Source organism: Aptenodytes forsteri, unplaced genomic scaffold, assembly GCF_000699145.1.
Source record: "Aptenodytes forsteri isolate BGI_AS27 unplaced genomic scaffold, ASM69914v1 Scaffold104, whole genome shotgun sequence".
Classification (NCBI taxonomy): Eukaryota; Metazoa; Chordata; class Aves; order Sphenisciformes; family Spheniscidae; genus Aptenodytes; species Aptenodytes forsteri.
In genome coordinates, this window is record NW_008795943.1 from 60,968 (window position 1) to 84,400 (window position 23,433).

Genomic DNA, 23,433 nt, shown 5'->3' on the forward strand with positions numbered 1-23,433 from the left:
CTGTAACCAAGCCAACATCAATCACAGGTACGCCAAAGAAAAAAAACTGTGTAAAAATGTCTATACAGCTCCTGAAAAAGCTTTATTAAAAAAGCTTTATGAATACCAACTATCGCCAGATAGAATTGCTTATTATGTCACAAGAAAAGTGTATACTATTAAGATCTGCAATGTACCAAGAGCCAAACAGTTGTGACTCTAGAACTGCTAATAGCAGAGAAGCAAAAAACAGCTCAGTGAAGCAAAAGGTTAACTTTATGGAATTGTTTTCCTATCCTGCAAAGTGCTTGCCCACATTTATGTTTTCCTAAGAAGAAATGAAGGATCTTCTTATCAAAGAACAGACAATGTAGTTGTAGATGCCAGAAGAATGGAACTTAATAAGGTGCAGGTGTTATCAGTGTTGGTAAGGTGCTAGAATGTGGTAGCCTTGGATTGAGAGGTAAGCCTGCGCTCCAGATGGGCTGAAGACTGACAGCAGCTGGCAAAGTGAGGCTATTGCAGCAGTTTTCTCTCATCCTGGTTGATGCCCAGGATTGGAGATACTTGCTGTCCATCTGCAAGGGAGGTGGTGTAATGCATCAGAGCCCAGTACATTGCTTTTTGATCTTTAGATATGTACTAAAAACAGGAGCACTCTGACGAGGTGAGATGCCCAAAGTACTAGGACAGTCCATGTTAATGGAAAGGCCACCATAGGAAGGAATCGCCGAGGCCATTACTGGCTGGCCTGAGTCCTGCAGCACGAGGATTTCATTTTGAACCTCCTTTAGCTTTCTTTAATACTAATTTTTGCTAGGAAAACCAACAAGAATTATTTAAAAACTGACAGTCACTCCGAGACAATCAGACTAAAACTTTTGGCTCCGTGCTCATTTCTGCATACCACAGTGCTGGTTTTCCTTACTGGAACTTTGCAAGTGCCCAGGCACAGAGAGACCATTTACTAGCCAGTTTTCCTTGGGTATCCTCAGCCATTTGCTACAACAGATTATGATTATTTTTTCAATTCCTAAATTATTTCACAATCTCAGAATCCAACAAACGAGCACTTAAGAAGGGTAAAACCTACTTTGCAGCTTCCCTGAGATCAGTTACATTTCTTGTTTTCCCTCTTCCATCTTTGAACGTAGTCTGATTTGCCACGGTGAGCACACCATTCTTCGTGGAGAAGTCTGGGAAGCATCTCTTAAGAACTATTCAAAATATGAAAACAAAGCATGCATACTACATTTCATGTCAAGCTCCACTTTTATCACTTGTCTTTTGCAACATATTTAAATCATTTCAGATTCACTGTCAATTGTTTTTCAACTGATTACCTAAAGATATGTTGACTTTGACAAATCTTGGAAGAGCCATTATATTCAAGATTATGATTTTTATGCTCTGGGGCTTTTTGTCCAAGCTCAGGCATGGTGGGATCATAGCTTTCATCTGGAGATTCTAGGTGCTACCAAATAACAACAGTAGTATCTATAGCAGTTTAGGAATTTGTAATAAATGCGGAACTTACTCTCTGTCAGTATCTGGGCAGCTTACAAAAACTGCAGCTTCTCAAATATGTCATTTCATGGTAATAATCAAACCAGCCCCCAGGGACAGACTCAACATGACTGGTCACAAATGGTATTAGCACCCAAAATAACACATAACAGCAAGTGTCAAGTTGTTCCTTATATGCCAGATGAGCTGCAGTACCAGCCACTATCACTAGATATTCTTGGAGAGGAAGCAATGGAAAAAAGACAGAAACTATTAATTAGACAGAGGGAGGAGATTATAAAAGAGAGAGAAAAGGAGAGATGTTTACATACTCATTTATGTTGCCCTGCTCTTTGCTGCAAAAAGTCCTGGTTTTCATTCCAAAGGGAAGAGCAGGTCAGACCTCCTACACAGCTGTACTTTATATAACAATTTTGTGCTTTCCTTATCAGGTTCCAACCAATACTGATGCCAGGGTTCAATATTCAGTCTAGAATATCTACCCCACCAATTATTCTGAGGAAATAATTAAGTAACATGTCTCTCTTCCTCCCTCTGTAATCTTTGCCCCTTGTTGTAGTCTAAAAGAAGATAATAGCTTCTTTGCAAATTATTTTCTGTCTTTTGGGTCAGTACGTCAGTTTTCATACAAATTCTTAATTTTTTAAAAAATTTAATCCAAATTTTCTCTTTTTGATAATCTGTCCCTCGTTTACATGATGTCTATTTTAAACCATGGAAAAATAAACAGCAATTTCTTATTTGCATGAGCTCCTGGGTCAGTGACAGATACTCTTGGTATTACGCTTCTGCAGCTGAGATGAGCTCTGAGACCTGTGATTATCTGCTCAGAAATACCTGCTGACCACAGTGACAAAACCATTTTTTGGCCCCTTAATTCCTCTGTATGCCCTGCATAGCTAGCACTGCAACTGAAAAGCGAGCTGCACTGCAACGGGACTCAAGTATCATCTGAACTTCAACAGCTGGCCACGTGTTCCTTCCTACATTCGTGGCATTTTCTTGATGCCAATGGGATTGCTTGCTCACATGTTTTGGAAGGCACAATTTGAGCTGTAAAGCTTTTGTTATCAGTGACGATTCAAGAGCAAGAAACAGCTCAGCTTGACCCGATCACACGCTGAATGTTCACAGATGGCAGTTAGAAAAAAAAAATAATAAATCTTTATACTTTCAAACTGTTTAAAATTGAATGGATGTCACTGTCAGATAACAGACAGCTCCTAGTGACCTTGCAACAAAACACTTTTCAGACTGGAGTTGTGCTTTAATGTGAACGCTTATAATCTGCTAAGATGTGTGTAAGAAGTAGAACCACTCACAAGGCCTGCTTGGAATGATCATCGAAGGACAATCTTCATCACGTAGGACTTGAGCAACAGACTAAAAAGGGGAAAAATAGGAATGCTGAATACATAGCAGAATAACTACGTGTTTTTCGTTTCTCACCCAGTCTGAGAAAATGCCCCAAACTAGGTTTTGTAGCTTCCTCCCCAAACTTGACTGTGGAGCTGCAAGACACTTTCATGATGTAAGTGAGAATCCAAACTGTCATTGTGATTTGGGAAAAGACTATTCTGCTTTCCTTTTCTAGTGACAAAAAAGAAAAGACCTGTTCACTTTGGATCAGCATCTAAGCCAGAAGTGACTGGGCAATTGTTCCTTGCCTCCCCTTCACCTTTTCTCTTAAAGACGACTAAGAATTTAGCACAATTAATATAGCTGAATTGCAAGGTGTTTTAAAGATGGGAGAAATAATGCAGTACATTTAAGCGCAAAATCAGTTACATGAAGGATAGATTAATTTTCCTAGCTAAATTACTAAGTAGCTATAGATGACTCAGGAGCCTTAAGAACTGGTTTGAGATACTCTGCTTTACTGCTGTGAAGTACCTAAGTACTAAAGAATACTGCTTGCCACAGTACTGCAACTACATAGGTAGCTGCAGATATTCTTTTAAGCAAACAGTAATCATTTAAAGAGTAGGGGATTTGGTGTGCATACAAGACCTTCACCCCTGATTAAGTCACTGTCAAACCATACATATGGGACAACTCCATATGGTGAAATCAGAATAATTCAAAGCTTTGATGTAGCTCAGTAAAATCATGCATATTACGTATTGCTTGAAGAAAAAATGTATTCCATCACCTACTGATACATACACACCTTGCGAGGATTGTTAAAACCAGGTTTGCAGAACTGCCTGAAGTAATTCCACTGATCTGGTTTATATCTGTAGGAAGCCTGAACATCAATGTAGGTTGCAAACCTGTCTGGGCACTTTGAGACACAAAGCTGCAAGAAAAGAAAAAAAAATTAGTAAAAATACACTGGGGGTAGAGAAGGGTAAGGGAAGTCAGTACAATTAAAAAGTAAGAAAAAGGCCACCTATAAAAGTGCACTGTTTTTATGGAATTGCCTTCAGTAATATTTACTGCAGTATTTAGAAAGGGAAATATGTTTTCCTTTTGATTCTCTAGATGAAGGCTTCTAAAATTCTTTGATAGAATACACTTTCAAAGTCTCTCCTCATATCTGGCATATCAAGCCACTCTCTGTATCTTCTTAGGTTCTACACATTCTGGTAGATATGCAGAGCTTTCAGTCTGTTGAAAAAAATTTTTTTTTTTTTTGAACACCAGGAAAGAAAGGGACATATGTTTTCCTTTTGATTCTCTAGATGAAGGCTTCTAAAATTCTTTGATAGAATACACTTTCAAAGTCTCTCCTCATATCTGGCATATCAAGCCACTCTCTGTATCTTCTTAGGTTCTACACATTCTGGTAGATATGCAGAGCTTTCAGTCTGTTGAAAAAAATTTTTTTTTTTTTTGAACACCAGGAAAAAAATCTGTCAGGTCCTCCTCTACTTCCATCAGCAACAGTGTATATGAGCAAGATGGTGCAGTAGCTACTTTCACAGGATACATGTCATTTCTTTCTATTACATTTATAAGGAGAACTTTATTAAAAAAAAGTCTCATGCAGCTAAAATTGTTCCACCCTTCTACACAGTCTCTTCAGTCAAATACATCTCCATAGATATTGTTCAAGTCAACTTACGTGTAAATCACTCAAAGGTGGCTTTTTACTACTGACTAATGATGAATCTCCCCTAGTTACAAAGCAAGGGGGTGCACATGCCAGGAATGAAATTCACACCACTCAAGGTACAGCCATTATAAACCAGATTTATGTGAGAAATCAGGTGAGGACTGGGGTTTGATGAATGCATCTACTCAGAAGTCATGATTTACATTTACGTAATGGAGAAGCAGCTGCCCCAATACACAGACTCTGAAGGCTCTGCTGGTCACTGGAATTATGCAAGTGTACAGCCGTTCTGACTCCTCAGTGTTCCTAAATACTGTGAGGTAGTTTGAAGTCCATCTTTTTAGCAAGTTTCAGCCTTTTCTAGAAGGCTGTTCTCTGTTTCTAAAGCTGTGCTATCCAAACACCCTCTGCAAAGCTCTGCTATCCAAGTACCAGAGAGACATCATGCACGAAACTGTATTTCACCTCAAGGGCATTCCACCATATATGATTCACGTAAAGGGATTTTGGGAAAAGATCTTGTACTAATCCTTAGAACATGGCAGATGCTGCAAGAGGGTCTTTCTAGATGAGTACTACAGTCCTGTGGACTACCCACAGGCCAAGGAACAAAGAAAGAAGAGTTTTGTCCTTGCTGGGACAACGGGTGACTTAGAAGTACACACTTTACTATAACCTCAGTTTCCCACCTATGAAACAGGCAATGAAACATGCTGTCTATGGATCCAGTGAACTGTAATAACAGTTTGCAAATCCACAGTCTTACTCAAGAACTGAAGCTCTTCCCATGCCAATTCTTGGGTTTTTCTCCTGCTATTTGATATGAATGGGACAGGAATGAAAGACCCTGTCTGCAGTTCAAAAGAGGAATTATCAAACAAACGTTTCTTCAGCATTTTCACAAAAGACCAGAGAATGAACCATCTGCAGTAGCAAACAGCATTCAAAAACATTCTCAGTTTTGGAGATGTTGTATGTTTGAAAATAAACAAAATAACTACTCTGCTCCCCCAAACTCTCCTTCAACAAGTATTTCACCTTACTTGATTCATGACCACTGCCAACTTGACCACAGCACCAGTCAAATCCCACACAATGACCTCAGTATTTCTGAACAGGCTGACTTGTTCCAGTAACAGAGTCTAAAGACTGCAGGGTAACAGTGTCGGTGTCTGCATGTGGACAGATGGGGATTCCTGAAGCAAATCTGCTGCTGATAGAGAAAGTTTCCATTCTGACAGCAACTGGTCAGTGTTAAGAGGGTTCTTGCTCTTCCTTGCTGGAGATTTCCATCTCTTCAGCTGTGTCAAATAGTCCATACGGTCACACTAACTGATAGGCCAGAAACATCTATCAAGGATAGGGATCAGGAGTAAGGGCAAGCTGGAATGGGAAACATTTTAAAATGATAGTCAAATAAATAGACAATTAACATTTGTAATCAGTAAATTGGTTACCATATAACAACCCTCATCCAAATTAATACTGGACTTCACTGAATGTTGTCAGGATGGCTGAGACCATACTCTGTCACCTGCAGTTTAATTACACAGTACAATTACTTTGGCAGCAAAGTTGGATCAGAGCAGTCCTGCACCTAATTCCTCTGACCTACCCCATGCCATAAGTTGTTGCCTCATAAGATAAACTGACATACTGGTTGTGCAATTATTCAACAAACCAGATCAGTAAAATGGTCTCATGTAAAAAAGATCAGGAGGGTAATTTTAACCCACACAAGTTCAGTGACTGTGTTTATTTCACAGCTTCACGAGAAGTTGCAGCACAGCTAAGAGAGTACAAATTGTGGCATTAGACAAGAACAAGCTTTCAAGATCTTCACTTCTGAAAGTGCCATAGGCTCTAACCACACCCCGACACTCCTGTCACTGAGGATATGCACATTTTCTTGAACGTGTCTAGTTTGGAAAACCCTAGACGTCAATCAAAATTATTTTCTGCATGCACTGATTACTAGTGAATAGCTGCCTGTGATGAATTCATAAGTAACAAATTGCTGTATTCAACTAAACAGACTTTTTTTTGTCAACACTTATCCAATATACACAATCTTGTGTATTTCTATTTATTTTTTCCGACCATCACAGGCTACAGAGACCGTGTGCTACACATGTAATCTATAAAACAATCATATTATATTTTGAAGGATAGGAACAGCAATTTTTAAATCCAAACAACTGTATGTCTAGTTCTTAAGCACCATGACTAAGAGGCAGGGAAAACATATTGTCTCTGTATTTCACTCACCTGTGTTGTAGGGCACTGTAGGTTTATTAACACTATGGGGCTGGCACATTTCAGAATGTTAAAGTAAAACAAAATGGTCTTGTTCCTACGGAAGTGGATATAAGATAATTAATGTTACAAATATGGGTGCTTATACATCCTACCATTCAAAAATTTATAGCATACATCGATATTTAAATTCTACTATTGTGAATGGTCATATTGCAAACACAAGACAAAAAAACAAATCCCAAGCAGACCCTGAGTGTTCTGTGCCAAGACATCTCTGAAACCAGAAGTATTTGAATGCTAATTTTGAGAAGTTTTGTCCACAGCAAGGTTTTAAGCTGAAACAACCCTAGGCACTGTTACAGATATCTGTAGTCCTGCCTCTAAGAAGTGAGGTCTGTAAAATACCCCTGCAAAAACACTGTGGTCCCTTTGCTTACATTGAACATATTGTGTATGTACTGCACACAAAATCACTATCAGCAAATGCTACACTGTAAAAGCTGCTTATTTTTTGTTGATCAGAAGGTGGCACCAAAATCAGTCAAAAGCTTTTTATGGTTGGAAACTGAAAGCAGCTGGCCAGGAAACAGAATGATAATAGCATCTGCTAACAACACTGATAAACCTCCTTTGATATAAATAAGGGACAGTCTGAGGGGTTTGCACCCCAGAATCCACACACTTGACAGCTTCTGGAACTTGGGACCTTGAGGTAGCTGTCACCTCAGTTTGGATTTGTTGAAAACTGATTACTCCAAGATCTCTGGATTTAAACTCCAAGATACCTGGGTTTTGAAGACAGCAAAATATGCTGTTAAGCTTTGCTATGTCAGAAAATTATCAGATAGCTCTAGTGAAGATGGTACGGCAGTAGTCCTGTCCTTTTTACACAAGACTTCAAAGTCAGCTAGCCATGCCAGGACTATACAGTGTCCCCATAAGAAATAATGGTGCATATGCCCCCCTATGGCCTATGATGTGCAAGAAAACACAGTAAGCAGTGTTTGAGCCACCACTGACCCCCACAGTGGCAATGTAGCACAGAGGGAGCTCTGCCTTGGGAGCAGGATGGCAGTATTAACAATGAAGTGTGCTTGGGCTAACAAGGCTGCCCCTCTTCTATCTGCGGACTTGGCACAAGTCCTGCTCCCACATCTCTCCATTGTTTCCCCCAGTCCAGGACATATCCTCTGATCCTCCACCAGCACGTGGCTCCACCAATTGCTGCATATGGCTATGCCTCCAAAGCCATTATATAGCATCACTGCACATTCAAGTTCCCTTTAAAACTGGGATTAGCTCAACTGCCTGACATTTTACAAGGTTAAATTGTTTTCACTGAGCTATGTTCTACTATGCATTGTTTAACAAAAGAAGCATCCTGGCAAAAACAATTCACTATCGTTGTTATTTCTTCAAATCAATAGAATAAAATTTTGGACTGAAATGTCATCGTTCTTCAATAGTTTCTTGATATCATTTATAATCTGTGAGCTGCTCAAAGCCATTAATGACATCTTTTTTTTTTCTTATATCAAGTCCACTTGCTGATATTCACAGCAGAAAAGAAAGTCTAAACCTATACCTAACACAAGAAAACAGCCACCGAGAAGTAGGTCTGTATTCTTTATAATGAAATTGTGTTGTATTCCGTGATTATGCTGTGCTCTGCAGAAGGCAAAATAAGCTTAGAGATTACATGGAGATTAATGGATGGATTACAGGGAGACACAAAGAGGCCTAAGAGACTCGCATGACAACACAAGGTAGAATTAATTTAACTGCATAGAATTCACTGGCGTTCAAATGGGGTTTTGCATGAGCTGCGAGTGTTGGCTTGGTTTTTAGCTTCTCTTTTCTACTCCTCAGTGAGATTTCTGGGAAGGCTTGTTCCAAGCACAAGATTCAAAACACAGAGACTGTGATCACTTTCCAAGAAAAAAGTCTCAGACTAAGCCCTTGGGGACTTTGGAAAACCGTAGTCCTGGGTTAGCCTTTCACACTGCTTACTTTTAGGGCATCTGAAAAATCTGACAATGGTATCAATGAAGGGCTGACAAGCACATCCAACACCTCCACTTTTAGGGACTAGAGGGACTTGTTCAGAGGGGCCTCCTGACCTAATGCCATAAACACTCTTGCTTTTCCAGTAGGTTGTATTATGTATCTTTTGGCTTATATTTTTATAAGGAACGCCTCAATGTAGCAAGTAAGTGCCAAAATGCAGTCTCAGTAGCTGTATTATTCTCCAGCAAACATATATATGGAGGGACATTTGTGAATACAAACTGGAAATCACATTGTAAGAAATAACTAAAGGGAAGACTTGAGTAACAAAGAGAAAGAGGGAATGGGAGTGGATGATAAGAATCAGAGAGAAGAATCTGGCTACACGCCACACAGTGCATGGATGCTGAGTGTCTGAGACTCCCAAACCCGTTTGCCCACTGCTTCCTACAGACCAGAGAGGGAACAAGGACAATTGGGGATAAGGAGGGTGGGGAGCAGGGAAGGGGTGCAGTGAGGGTAACACACACAACACTACAACTTTTTCTCCTAGTTTTTCCTTTTCAGGAAGTTGGACTCTCCAACAACTGATGCGAAGAATCTTAGTCAGAGGGTGGATCAGGTCTTCTTACACTATCTAGTCTGTTTCCTCTGTAAAAAAAACTTGAGAGGGTATGAAGTCCTAGTTCTACCCCTGTTCCACTCCCTGTCTCCTGCTCCTCCCCTTCTGAACTGCCCTTTGGACAGTGGCTTCCTCAGTTTTTTCCCAGAAAACTAAATGGGTAAAGAGAGAAGCAGCAAAGAGCTCTTATCAAACACTAGCTTCTGTTTTTCTTCCTGCATAGCATCCAGCTTCTTGACAGTGACAAGGGTATAAAGGAGGCCTATTACTTACTTTTTAAAAGGGAGAAGGTGAGGGAAAAAGCAAACTATTTTTTAAATTCTGTTTCACAAAACACTTAGATTTTCAGAGAAAACATTGACGTGACATCTTTCTTTCCTGAGCAGCTATTTTCCTGTAGAAGTACTTTGTTGATATCAACTAATTAATTTAACTCTTACAATTCAAAATTTAAAAAGACTGGGAAACTGAGACAAGTAGAGCCGTTTGGCTGATATCCCCAAGGAAGGTATGGTTACAGCTGCCTGTCTCCCAGACCACTCAGTCTCCTCTCTACTGGCACTGGATAAGCACCAGAAAAACCAAGACCTTTTCCTTATGGTCCTTTCTGTTATTTAGTGCATGTTGAGAAAAACTCAGAACCAGGCTACAATGCTTTAGGACTACTCTTATCCCAAGGTGGACAAAAGAATTACTCGATGGGTTACTAACTATCCAAACTTTGGTGGTTAGAAGCTGTGCCAGCTAGTCACTTTCTATGTAATTAGTGATGCAATCTTTAAGTTATATTGATACTTTACCAAAAATATTCTCTGAATGATGAAAACAACTGCATTATAGTAATAATTTGGGTCTAGATTTGCACTGAGCAACTAATCTATTTCTGAACTTTATTTGGAATAAATACAGTAAGAGTGTCTCTTCAACTTCCCACAAAAACCCCTAGCAGACAGAGAGATTTGAAACCTCACATCTTATTCACAGTGCATGAGTAATAAAGGTATGTGAATAGATTTAGTACTCACTCATTGAGGGTATCTTTCTGACCACAGAACTGCCCATAGCTGTCAGTTGGATAAATCACTTTCCTGGGGTCACCGTGCACCCAAGCTGCAAATATACACGTATCTTTTAACATTTTAGTCAAGTGTACACAGTTAATAGTTGAAACTGACTAGCGTGAAAACGTATCACCTCTAACGTACCACTTTAATCTTTGTTGATCACCACTGAAGAGTACTGATTTGTAAATTTCCTAATGAAAACTAAAATATGAAACAAACTAAACTGAACTAAGATATGGATGAATCAGTAAGAAAGAAAACCAGTTCACTTTTTACCTTCAGGGCACATATATCTGGGTTGTATCCAAAATATGATGTAATAGACTTAAAAAATAATGGTTATTAAAAGGGGAAAGAAGAGGAGCTAACTATGTAGGCAAATCTGAGTGTTTACAGACAACCACAATGGCACTGAAATTAATGGGATTACCTGGGTGTGTGACAGAAATACACAGGGTGTGACTGAATCTAATGGACTTGTTGTGGTTTAACCCGGCAGGAAACTAAACACCACACAGTCGTTCGCTCACTCCCCCCTCCACCAGTGGGACGGGGAAGAGAATCGGAAAAAAAAAGTAAAATTCATGGGTTGAGATAAAGACAGTTTAATAGGACAGAAAAGGAAGGGAAAATAATTATAATAATAATGATGATAAAAGAATATACAAAATAAGTGATGCACAATGCAATTGCTCACCAGCTGCCGACTGATGCCCTGCCAGGTCCCGAGCAGCGGTCACCACCCCCTCGCCAACTCCCCCTTTGGCCAGTTTGGGTCAGCTGTCCTGGCTGTGCCCCCTCCCAGCTTCTCGTTGGCAGGGCATGAGAAGCTGAAAAGTCCTCGACTAGTGTAAGCACTGCTTAGCAACAACTAAAACATCAGTGTGTTATCAACATTATTCTCATCCTAAATCCAAAACACAGCACAGTACCAGCTACTAGGAAGAAAATTAACTCTATCCCAGCCGAAACCAGTCTAGGACTCCATATGCACTAAGAATGGGAACAAACTCTCACTTTGTAAATGAAAACATTTCCTGACCTCTCACTTGGCAATTGTCCCACTTTTCAGTTACTAGGTCTGTACCTGGCAACTTATGTATTATACGCTAGCATGAACCATAGTACTGAATGGGAAAAGAGGTTTATATTGAACTTTTAAACTTCTTTTCTCCACTTCGAAGCAAGATTTCTTTTCCAAGCCATTTTCACCTGCACCATTATTTCCCTTTGAGGATCAAGTACACACCAGCTATCACTATTCGTATCATTATTTCTAAGCTGTAGTGTGCAGACCTGACTAAGCTTCCCTCATGACTAGCCAATGACTAGCCTTTGAACTGTTCTACTAACTGCTGATTTGACCCTAAATAACGGAAATTTCATTTATTTTTAAGTATCATCTGAAAGTAAGATATAATGCCAGAATATAATTCCATATCACTACCCTGAGCTGACACCCTAAAATCAGGTTGCTAGAGAACTGTTAGAAAAGACCATTGATCTTCTCCCAAACATTTCCTTGTGCTTGTATTATGTGGAAAAGATTACAGGTATTACAAAGATTTTAGTCCCAACCTTCCCCCTTTTGCACTATATACTGCATGTCAGGACCCCACTTAGCATACATTTTAGGCTTCGATCTATGCAAACCACCTTGAACTTGCTTCTCTGTTAATTACCCCATTTTCTCTCAACTTTGCGACATTATATTTAGTCATTTGTGAAACTGTCGTTTTCCTCAAGGTCACTTTGGTGACAGCGCTTAACAATAATGATACGTGCAGTAGAGACAGAACCTATATAAGATCTCAGAGCAGCAGACTGCAAATTTACTGAAATGTTCAGGACAGATGCACAACGTATCTTCAATGCAAATAGTTACAGAGAATCTGTAATGCCACCTTTCACCTGGAATGGTTTTAGGTTATGAGAATGAATCTGCTAGTTCTTTTTAACTTATGTTAGTTTTCCTGTGTTTTGGAGTTCGTGAATTAATCTGCTGCTTGCTATCAAACACTTTCTGAACATTCAGATTAACTGCATTTCAGATTAACCATGGTGTTCTGATGCTCAGAGAAAGCTAAAGTGCTTCACCGGTGTTAAACCCCATTTACTTTTTCACTTACTTATTTCAGTAGCATTACTTAATAGGAACATTTAGGAGGCATCAACTCTCTCTTAGGAATTCCTATAGTCAGTTGGTAACTCATATGTGTACAGGACATTAGAAAGCAGACAGCTCTCTAGCGATTGCAATGAGTCTGTAGGTTATGCCATGTATACTTTCTTCCATCATGACTGACAAGAGGGAGTTTTTCTTTCTACTTTAATATGACCTTGCTTTTCATACAGGTAAAAGTCTGGTCCCAAATGGATCAAGTTCCTATACAGACCTGAAAGACCTTTCAGGCCTTACTTGTATGATGTTAGATGACTCTAATACATCGGTGTTTTCCCAGCCCCCAAATTAGTTTTTTTAAATTAGTTTGGCACATTATTAAAAGGACTCATTTTTCACACTTGACTGTATTTTTTCTTTAACACCAGCAAAACAGGAAGCAGTAGAGATAAGCGCCACCACGGCAGATGCAAAGTACTGACAAGAATTCTGTAGCAAGACTTCTATCTGCTTCATATAGATCATTTGGAAGTAGTTGCTGCTGCCAACAATATCCCTTTCCTAAGTAGCATATTAAACCTAGCATTATTTTTCACTCCTCAGACAAACTTGGGAGAAAGGAGATAAACACTACAACATAATGTTGGTTGGGGTTTTTTTTGCTATCTTAGTCTTATTAAGGATCTTTCCATAAGAAGGGCCCATGTGACCCAGGCTTACTTCCTTCAGCCTGTTTGGGTGGACTAACACAGCCAACAAGAATAAAACTCAGCTCATCAAATGGGCACAGCAGTGTATTCTCCTCACATTCTTTTTAGTTCTAATACAAAGTCTGCTAAAATAGTTCAAAAGGCTCCCTTGGTTTCACTGGGTTTGTATCAATCCTTGGTCTCAAATTTAATCACTCATCTTTTGCTGTGTGTTTCTCAATTATTAGTAAAAATTAGCAGAGTGTAAAAATTAGCAGAGTATAAACAATGGAACACACTGCTCACTTCTGAATAGAATTTCTGTTCAGACTGTACGTGCTTTGCCATTATCGAATTGTCTAAAACTACTCCTGCTTGGCAGTAGTTGTCCTGTGTGCCTAAGGCTTCAGTCACGTTTTTAATAAAACAGTATTATAAAGAATCTACTTTTAAAAAATAGATTTAGCACACTTTGTGAAATTCCATCACTGGGATCAGCTGCTGGGTGGATGGAGGAAGATGCCTCTCAGCTAAATTCCAAAGTGAAACAAAAAATAATTGGGTCTGATTTACAACATACACATTTAGCATTTAATTAACTCTGCAGCAGAAAGAAAAGGGAAATGACCAACAGAAGAGAAAATACACAGCTTCTTTCATTGCCTGTGCCAGGGCTAACCATCAAGATTAATAAACTTAATCCCTGTCACCCTCTTTGCAAACTTAGAGCCATGACAGTGAAAGAATCCATGTGATAAATACACAATTTTTCTGGCCTAGTCAGTGAGGAATAAGTACCTAATTCAACAGTTCTCACTGAGTGAAGAAGGTTATTGCAAGAACTAGCCTGACAGAGCAGCACCATGTTTTGCATGTTGTGCTGCACTATTGGTGACTCACTATCGAGCACTAAATGAAAAGGAATCCAGTCACATAAAATTTTTATTCCAGCATGCTCTGATGCTCATAAGGCTGCAGCCTGAGTGCTGGTACAAACATCTGGGCTAAAAAAGAAAATTAAAGAACAGCTGAACCATATTACACAGTTGACTCAGCCCTCAGAGCAGCAATGTGACATCCTATGACACCGGTATAGCATTTTTGGGAGGCCTGCAGTTATGTCAGTCCTTTTATTGATGTGGAGCCAACACACATGGACAGCATCAAAAATAGCTAATGTCTGTCACTAAATGTCTATCAGATGCACTCCTTTTTTTCTGTGCTCTATGGGCTATGTCAGTGGTTGTAAAGGCTAGAAAGCTCCTTGTCAAGAAGAAAATATGATTAGAATGATGGCATCCTGTGATACGTAAAAATGAACTGCAAATGTGTTTATACTATCTGTCTCATTCCCTCTGCTGTGTATTTTTGAAAGGGCAGTCTTTCATATCATTATTTTGCTTCCCTTAAAGGTATATTTTTAATGGTTTTATGTATGGAGAAAATGACCTGCCAAATTGTTCTTATGGCTTTTTAACACAAGCAATTTACTAATGTATTGAAACAGGTAATAGAACACATGACACAGAATTTGTAAATCCATGTTGATAACACTGGTATTGTGTAAGCATCCCTTGGAGCAATACAACAAGAGTTGTTACTTTGAATTAACCTGTCCTTTGGAATGTGAGGCTCTTTTCCAAGATAACTTATTTGCTGCCTTTTATGTGCACTTCTCTGAATTAAAATAATCTTAAATTAAGAGGCTAAACACTTGTAAAGTATTGCCCAGATAAGCCCGGTGTCTCTGAAATAAACATGAAGAGTTAAGGCAGTTTGATAGGAAGGAAAACTACATGGAATGTTAAATTAGCACTATTAGTTCATCTGTAAAGTTAAAAGATTGATAAGAAAGCAAATCATAGAATAACTGTTTCTATTCAGTACAGTCACTCAACAGCAGCCATCACTGAAGCAGAACTAAGAAAGGCTAGTATCAAAAATCATTTGGTTTCATCTTTCAAGGAGAATTGATTACCTTTTACTCAGACTGCATTTCAGCCCCCCTGAAACATAAAAAAAATCTACCCCACTGTTACACAGACAGACATATAGCTGAAGCCTATGTGAGCTATACATACAATACTGAGGACAAAATTTGACTCAGATTTTCAGTCATAGCAGTTGTGTGATGAACCTGCATTTATTGCTTACTTCTCAAGCCAAATTAAACAGGGATCTAGAGCAGTATTCACACATATTCAAGAAACTGCGGAAATCTACGGGGTTTTTTTTCCTATAATAAGATGTAATTCATGACTAAGGATTGATTTATAATCTGCTTCCTCTTAATGTGAACTTTGACTCTCATGTATTTTGTACAGGGCTGGCCCCTGGAACTGTACCAAAGCTGATCTCATCTTTTACTTAGAAATAAATTAGAGTAAAAAGAATAGCTGAAGTACAGTACAAGGAAAGATGAAAAGCAGGGACCACGTGCATCTGGATTTGGAGCTGAACTAAAGGTTTCTAGATTGAAAATTCAAATCTTCTCTGTAAGAAAGGTAGAAAAAGTCACCAGCTACAAATTCAGTACCTGGTTCCAGGAATAGGTTCTAGTTCTAACCAATATTTCATAAGGTTTGCAAGAGAAGGCTGTTCAGATGCCTTGTGTCCAGTAGGAAACCACTGCATGTGCAGACCAGGGAATATGACCAATTCACTGTCTCACATCACAGTAACTACATTGTCTGAGATTACAGACGTGAAGAAGCGAGGAACTGGTCAGTCCTCTTCTGCTGCTATCTACTTCTGCAACACCTAGCATACAGGGTTCTTTGGAAACTGCACATAGAAAGTTGACATAAAGTTTTAGCCAAAAAATTAAGGAGATTTATATAGTGCTGGAAAGAGAGCCAAGATCTGGCAGCATAAGAATACCATACAGCTAGAAACTGCCAATGCTCTCCTTTCCCTTTGTCCAGGTAGCAGCACTTCAGAATATTGCCTGTCTGCACAGGGGCAGCTCACCAGTCACCAGAGCATTTGTATGCTCAAGAAAACAACAAATGTTCCTCTGATCTGAGTCCAGCTTCTTCAGCTCTGGCTTTGTGTTTGAGAAGTGACAGAAGGAGAGAGCAGAACATCAATGAAGAATCAGTCAATCAGGTAGAAAGAGGAGGACAACAGCACAGACATTAGAGGGATGTCCTTCAGACACGGCATACTCCCAGCACCAAGTGGGAGGCACGGCAGGTCTGCAAGAGCTGTGCACAGTCCAACAGCTACTGTTGCTTCTTAGGACTAATAATTTACCTCCTTTTCTTCAGTCTATTCCAGAGCAGGTTTAGTAACCAGAGATATATATTGCATGTATATTCTGGTAAGTCCCTCTCCAATCTCCTATAACTGGGAGTCGCGTGAATATTTCTGCTCCAAATACTTTCACAAGTCAAATGAACATTAGTGTCGATTTGGATTTAAGCAAAGTGGGAACAATTCAATTATGCCATGAGGGAAAGAAGATGCTTCATTCCATAGCAAAGGAAAGGGCCCACAGGATCCAAACAATAGCCAGAACTGTGATGAGAGAGCACATGCACGATTCTGCATACACAGAATCCAGTAGCGGCAACAAAACAAAGAGATCCTGGACTTGCCTCCACACAGATGCCACTGATGTTAACTTAAGCATCATTCCACATCATTTGTGAAAAAATTGTCAGAGGACTGCATTTCAAGTCAGTCTGAAGCTGACTGTACAATCATGCCATGCAGTACAGTTGGGCACACTCTTCCCGGATCCAATCCCAAAGAGAATCCTATAGCTGCTGTAATCTCTAGAAGCATGGCATAAAATCAAGTACAGCTTGAACAGCTTCTGAATTCACTTTTTTGCTCTGCCCGCTTTTCTTACATTCATAGATCTCAAGTTATCATTCAATTTTGGGAAACAGAGGCTCAAAGCGATTAGATAAGGAAAAAAACAGAGAGTTTTGAAAAGAAATAATTTCTTCCACCTGCAAGCATCATCAGCCATCTGTTACCCTGGTGTTTGCTTCCTAGTGCGGGCTTCGCACTTCCTTGCAAAGGTCCTCCATGCCTCTCTCACTTGCTGGTATATACCATTTGCTTCCTCACTTCTCCGTCTTCCTGAAGACATAAAGGTTCATGATGGGGCAGTAAGTGCAGGTGAATAAGGGAAAGAAAAAATACACACAGAGAATTCCCAGTGCTTGAGAGAGAGAACAGCCTTTTCAGAATGTGTTCAGTGCTCAGCTACTACAGGCAAGGTGAGAGGAGACAGCTCAGCATTGTGGCTTGGGGGATGTTATGCTACCCTACAATTTAGTGGGAGGATAAAGTATTCTCTCAGACAGTTATTGGAATCACCTAGGTTAAAGCAGTCTTGCTTACAGTCATTTTTTCATGCTACAGACAGCAGCTTTTCACATAATGGTTGGGGTTGGAAGGGACCTCTGGAGGTCATCTTGTTCAAAAACCCCTGCTCAGGCAGGGTCATCTAAACAGGCTGCCGAGGACCACATCCACACAGCTTTTGAATATCCCCAAGGATGGAGATTGCACAACTTTTTCTCTCTACAGAACAGAAAATGGTATTACAGGATTATGAAGAAAACTAATGGCTTTTCTTCTGTGTAAGGCAGGGCAAAACAATCTTTTACAAGGAAATTGAAAGAGCTCAGACAGACAGGCAGATACACAATAAACACACTTTTACAGCATCATTTGTCCTTTCACACACAGGCATTCATACAATTCTCTCTCACAAACAAAATAAAATGGCTATTATTAATGAATATCCTGATGTGCAAACAACTCTGGGTCCCACAATAAATGAAGTAATTTCTCTTACTTCTCCTTTTACGGCTCACATAGGTTCTTTCAGTAATATTTTACAGAACAAAAAGCCTCTTAAAACCAAAGTGTTTATCTCTAACTTTTGCTGTCAGATTAATGACAAATAAGTGATTTTTTCTACCACAGTTACTTTATGATAGCAAAATTATCAAACCATGTCATTTTTACTTGAACACACTTAATTTTGAATTTTTCATCAGTAAACACATGGTTTTGAACTTCTCCCTAATTACAATAGGCACTGAATGTTAATTGATTATTTGTTTCTAGGCAAGGCATTGCTTATTGATTGGAAAGCTTTACGTAGATACAAGCAAAAGGGACACCTCAGTTAAAAATTCTAACATTCACGAAGTTGCTTCCCCTGTGTATGAGAAAGCACTACCAGTCCTGCGTTTACTTACCCACAATTCCTAATGCAATGTAACCCAGAATGACGACTATGAAGATCACACAGCAAATAATGTCTGTACAGTGCCTAAGGACAGAAAGAAACACTTTTTAAAAATAAGGTGTCTAATATGACCCTTTGAAAACACCGAGTGTCATAGGGTATTTTAACATCAGAATAAGATGTCTGCATCTGCACTTAGCAGAAGTCTTACTCACAAAATCACGTTTGAGGCGTAAGGCTGCCATTTGCACCAAGACCAGCAAATAAATGCATATGCCTTTTGCATTGTAGACAGCAATAAAAACATATTGAGGACTAGGTTTCAATATTCTTAAAACAAGTAATACCTTACAACACTGAATCCATGAGATCACTTATGGTATAAGCCACTACAGGACATCTAGCTCAGCATGTCCCTAAAGCTGGTATCAAATATTGCAAACAATGTGATGAAAGAAAGATTCAGCACAACTTAGCTGTATTATAAATAGCTTATGAATGGAAAAACAACAGTGTGAAATGAAAAAAAGCCTATATGCAACTATCCCTGATCTCTGCACAAAATTCTGACTCAGCTGCTTGACCTCATTTAATGCAATCAAAATATGCTCTACGGAGAGGACAAAAAAACCCCATCATTGTGGAAAGCCATACCCTCTTTTACGGACAAGCAATCAAAGAACAGCACTCTCCAGTCTGAAAACTGAGTCAGTGAGTAAACTGTGAGTATTCAATTAAATTAGTCTTCTACTTATTGGCCTGCATATTAAGTTCATGCAGGCAGAGGACTGGAGGTGTGGACCACTAGACCAATTTTTCCTCCAGTGTCTGACCTTGATCAGAGCAGTGTAATTAACATGAAGTACGACACTCCCAAGCGAGCAGGAGAAGGTCAGTACGCACTTGTGGAGACCATCGACTCGGAGGGCTCTGGCTGGGGTAAGCAGCTCTCCCCTTCACAAGTCAACTTCACAAGCCCTTGTTTCTAAAGATGCGTGGAAGCAAAATAGTTACCGTCTCACAGGCCTTTGCAGGCCTCACTGGTTAAGAAACATCTCCAGCTAATGGTCTCACCAGGATTTAATTAACAAAGGAGTGAATTACTCATAAAAGGGTGTGCTGCCTAGAGCCTCCTTATCTGAAGGATTTCAATCGATGTTATTTACCATGTTCTGCTTATCTGACACAGTTTTGGTGAAGAATGGGTTGTATAACCTAAAGGTGTATGAATTGTAACCATCCCATTTGGGCAGGGTTCATGTTCGCAGAGCCTGTCGGTGCTGCTCCGGGCTGTCCCCACAGCGGTAGTAACAAATTGCTGCTGTTCTGACCTGATCCAAATCCTGTTCTGCTTTTCCGTGACAGATGAGTGAGCAATCATCACCCCAGGAAAGCTAACGTGTGCTTCAAGTTAAAGTAAAGGACGACCTTCATAAAATGAGCGATGTTCATCTCCGCTTGCGAGTCCATGCAAGGAGCCAAGTGGATGCAAGCTGAATCTTGCCAGTAAAAGAAATCTTAGAATCCAAACTCCAACTGACACAGTCATTTTTAGCATCTACCATTCTTTCCATTTTCCAATCTATGTTTCCTCTTACAGAGAACAGTTATTCTTTAGCATAAAGAAGATAAAGATGACAGATCTTTTTTAAACAGTTGGAGAACCTGAAAAGTGTTTCCAGGTGTGGAAAAGGAATGAAAAATCCTGTCCACTTCTCTAGAGAGACACAGTTTTAACATCTCACTGAAATAAATTTTTAGTGAGGCCAAGGTGGTACAGGATTCAAGGTCAATATGACAGTAATCTAAGAACAGACAACTGCTTAAAGTAGAAGCAGCGATGCTAAAACAATGCTGCTCGTTTTCCCAGCCTCCATTCAGAAGCAGTTCTGACACTGCTCAAGCTTGGCTCTCACCCCATCAGAGCCGTTTTTAAGAGGTACAGTATTTAATTCAAGATGTCTCAGGAGAAATATGGCACCATAAATACTTTAATTACAACTCCTATAAGTCTCAAAAACCTCTTCCAGTCCAATTCTCACAGGTCTCATTTTACGATACCTACATGTAATTAAAGGTTACACCCGTTTGTGCTAATGCTTCCTTTTAAAGTTTTGCAGAGCCACCACGAAGTATCCGTAAACACTTTACCAGAATGCAGGATTTTCTGTTCTTTGCAATACACAAACTTCTGTACAGTACCTAGTAAAACTCACTGTTGCCAAGTATTGCTGTCATACAAATATTTTTAAAATATGCAAGAAGTACATAAATCCTCTTTTGGGTGGCTTCTAGAAAATTTTGAAACAGTTCATACGGACTAATTGTTGTTCATATAAAATAATTGCTTATTTTACTAGATACTATGGGTGAAACCCTGGCTCCATTTAACATCGTTGTTAGCTCAAGTAGCTCACTTTCAGTGAGATCATAATATTACCTCATAAATACAAGGCTCCACAGGAGAGGAAAAAAAATGTAAAACATCTTAAATGAATAAATTAAAATAACTCCGTAAAGATACAATGTGAAGATTCTGGGATTTTCCAAAGTTGCAGGAACTGGAACAATGGGAATTACTTCTTCCTAAACAGGAGATATTGGAAGCCCATGCTTATTACTGAAACCTAATCAGAAATTATCCAGCCATGCTTTGACTGAAAACAGATTTGATATGAATTTTTTCAAACTAAGAAGGCAATCTGTTATGGCAAATCTGCTTTTTCAGTTTGTTTCAGGCTAATGAGGCAGAGCAAAATCACTCAGGAGATTGAACTGTTAAACTGAACCCTAAGGAAGATGGATTAATGGAAATATGATTATGAGAATAGGAACAGAGAACACTGCTTATCATATGGGCTCTATAATCTTTCTTACAGATAGCGCTATCATACTTTTACATAATAATTATGTGTAAACATTCAAAGATTAATGAGAAAAAGCACTTTACATTTCTTATGGTATAGATGACAAAAAAATTAAAAATGCTTTTGCTAATAGCCAGTATTGGAAATTTTGATATTTTTTGGTACTTTTTAGATAACCAACTTCCATAATCTGAACCAAAACACAGTGAGTCCATGTATTTGAACACAGGAGTTTCCATAGAGATAAACTGCTGATAAAACCATCAGATTCATCATTTTCAGGTGACGTAATAAAAGACCTTCATTTGGTTAAGTGCACGGTTCAGGCTCCAACATCACATTTTACTGCTTACTACTGTCATTTGGCTTAATCTATGGAGCCTGATTTGCCTTCCACCGTCTCTCAGAAACATACTGGCTTCTTGGTTCCTCTTGCTGTGTTACATGTGGCAGTGCATGCAAACAATACTTTGTGCATGTGTAATGGCATCCTAGCAAATAAATGAATGCAAAGATAAAATCATCCACACAGAGTATTAGCGCATAAAAGCCATTTATTCACTGACAGTTCATGCACTTAATCATTAATGACTGACTAGAACCTCCCTCTGTTTGGCAGTTTCATGCCCAACCTGTCACAAGTGCAATTTCGCTCAAGATGCTGCACGAGCAAGAAACTACAATGTTTATTAGTTAAACAGCACTAGCAGTGTATTAGCACCTACAAATAGTCTTGAGCCCAGCACTGTGCAACCACAGAACAAAACGAGGCTCAAGATGTTCACAGTGTGAGTTTCAGGTTACCACTTTCAACTCTGCTGACACATTAAGGTGACCACTAATGTCCTCACTTCTGAGTTCCTCCTCCCTGCTTGACTAACAGCTTGTGTTTTGAGACTTCCCTAAATCACGTTGTGTCAAGGTGATGTTATACTATGCCATACAATGCCATGAATAGCTCTGAAGACCCATTTCTTCACTGGGGCTGAAATGAGAAGCGAGATCTGCTGTACAAATGGGTATTTCTATCAGCACATGAGGGCATCATCCTGCACAGCTGAATAAATGTGCAAGGCGCCCATAAACTAAATGTTTGCAGAGAAAGTTCCTTTCAAAATCCCCCATGAATTACCACTTCTACTGTGGAGGCCAAAACTACACAAAAAAAGATATTTATACAAGTTTTCACCACAAGCTGTTTTCCATTAACTTAAATTCTGCATTTTCTTAATGAGTACGACTGATCTGCACTGACCTGCATGGATTTACTAATTTGATGTGTCTTAGTTACAGGCACAATGCTCAAGGAAGTATTGTTTAATTCTGGAAAACTCAAGTTTCAATATCTGCAAATGAGCAACATCTGTAGACACTGTATGCCCCAAACCAGAAACACGAAACAAGAACACAAAGAAAAATGTAGGCTTCCCCACTCATATTAGTGAGTGTACGGCACATTATGTTGATATAGACAACAACACGTAATAAAACATATATGGACCAATAAAATACCAGTAGCAAGAAAAATAATTTAATATTCTACCAACATTTATCTATGGTAGACTCTTAGTGTAACCTAAGTAACATCTTTGGCAGGCTATTTAGTTTAAAAAGCACAAAGGATTATTTCAATATTGACCACAGTATCAAGTGATGTGCCATCATAGATATCACAGATATCTATGAGTGACACCATCTGTATTTGTGAGAAGGTGAAGTTTGTATTGCTAGTTAAGGTCAGGAATTTTTATTAGGTTTTTTCAAACTCTTAAAGAACGGTTATGGAAATTTACTGATATTCAATTTCTGTGAGAACCCATTAACTACATTTTCTAATCACAGAGGAGGTGGTGATCTTTGTCTTAACAAGAACACTGAATTTCTAGAAAGATGTTGAACAACTAAAGATAGTCCAGGAGGTGTCAGGAGTTTTTAAACATAACAAGGAAAAAAAATCTACAATGTGTCTAACCAGCAAGAGGAATATGAGAAAAACCCAAGAAACTACAGAAAAGAGGGAGAAA

The 23,433-nt window shown here is 39.1% G+C and overlaps 1 protein-coding gene across 1 annotated transcript in view; it reads right to left on the reverse strand.

Moving 5' to 3' along the window:
* Positions 1–23,433, reverse strand: part of SLC44A5 (solute carrier family 44 member 5) — a 55,446-nt gene that overhangs the window by 21,424 nt on the left and 10,589 nt on the right. The window contains exons 3-8 of the mRNA XM_009285308.1: positions 18,553–18,626; positions 10,478–10,562; positions 6,833–6,917; positions 3,677–3,805; positions 2,829–2,889; positions 1,073–1,196 (exon numbers count right to left, since the gene is read on the reverse strand). Coding sequence (XP_009283583.1) covers positions 1,073–1,196; positions 2,829–2,889; positions 3,677–3,805; positions 6,833–6,917; positions 10,478–10,562; positions 18,553–18,626 — 558 coding nt within the window. The remainder of the gene's footprint in view (positions 1–1,072; positions 1,197–2,828; positions 2,890–3,676; positions 3,806–6,832; positions 6,918–10,477; positions 10,563–18,552; positions 18,627–23,433) is intronic.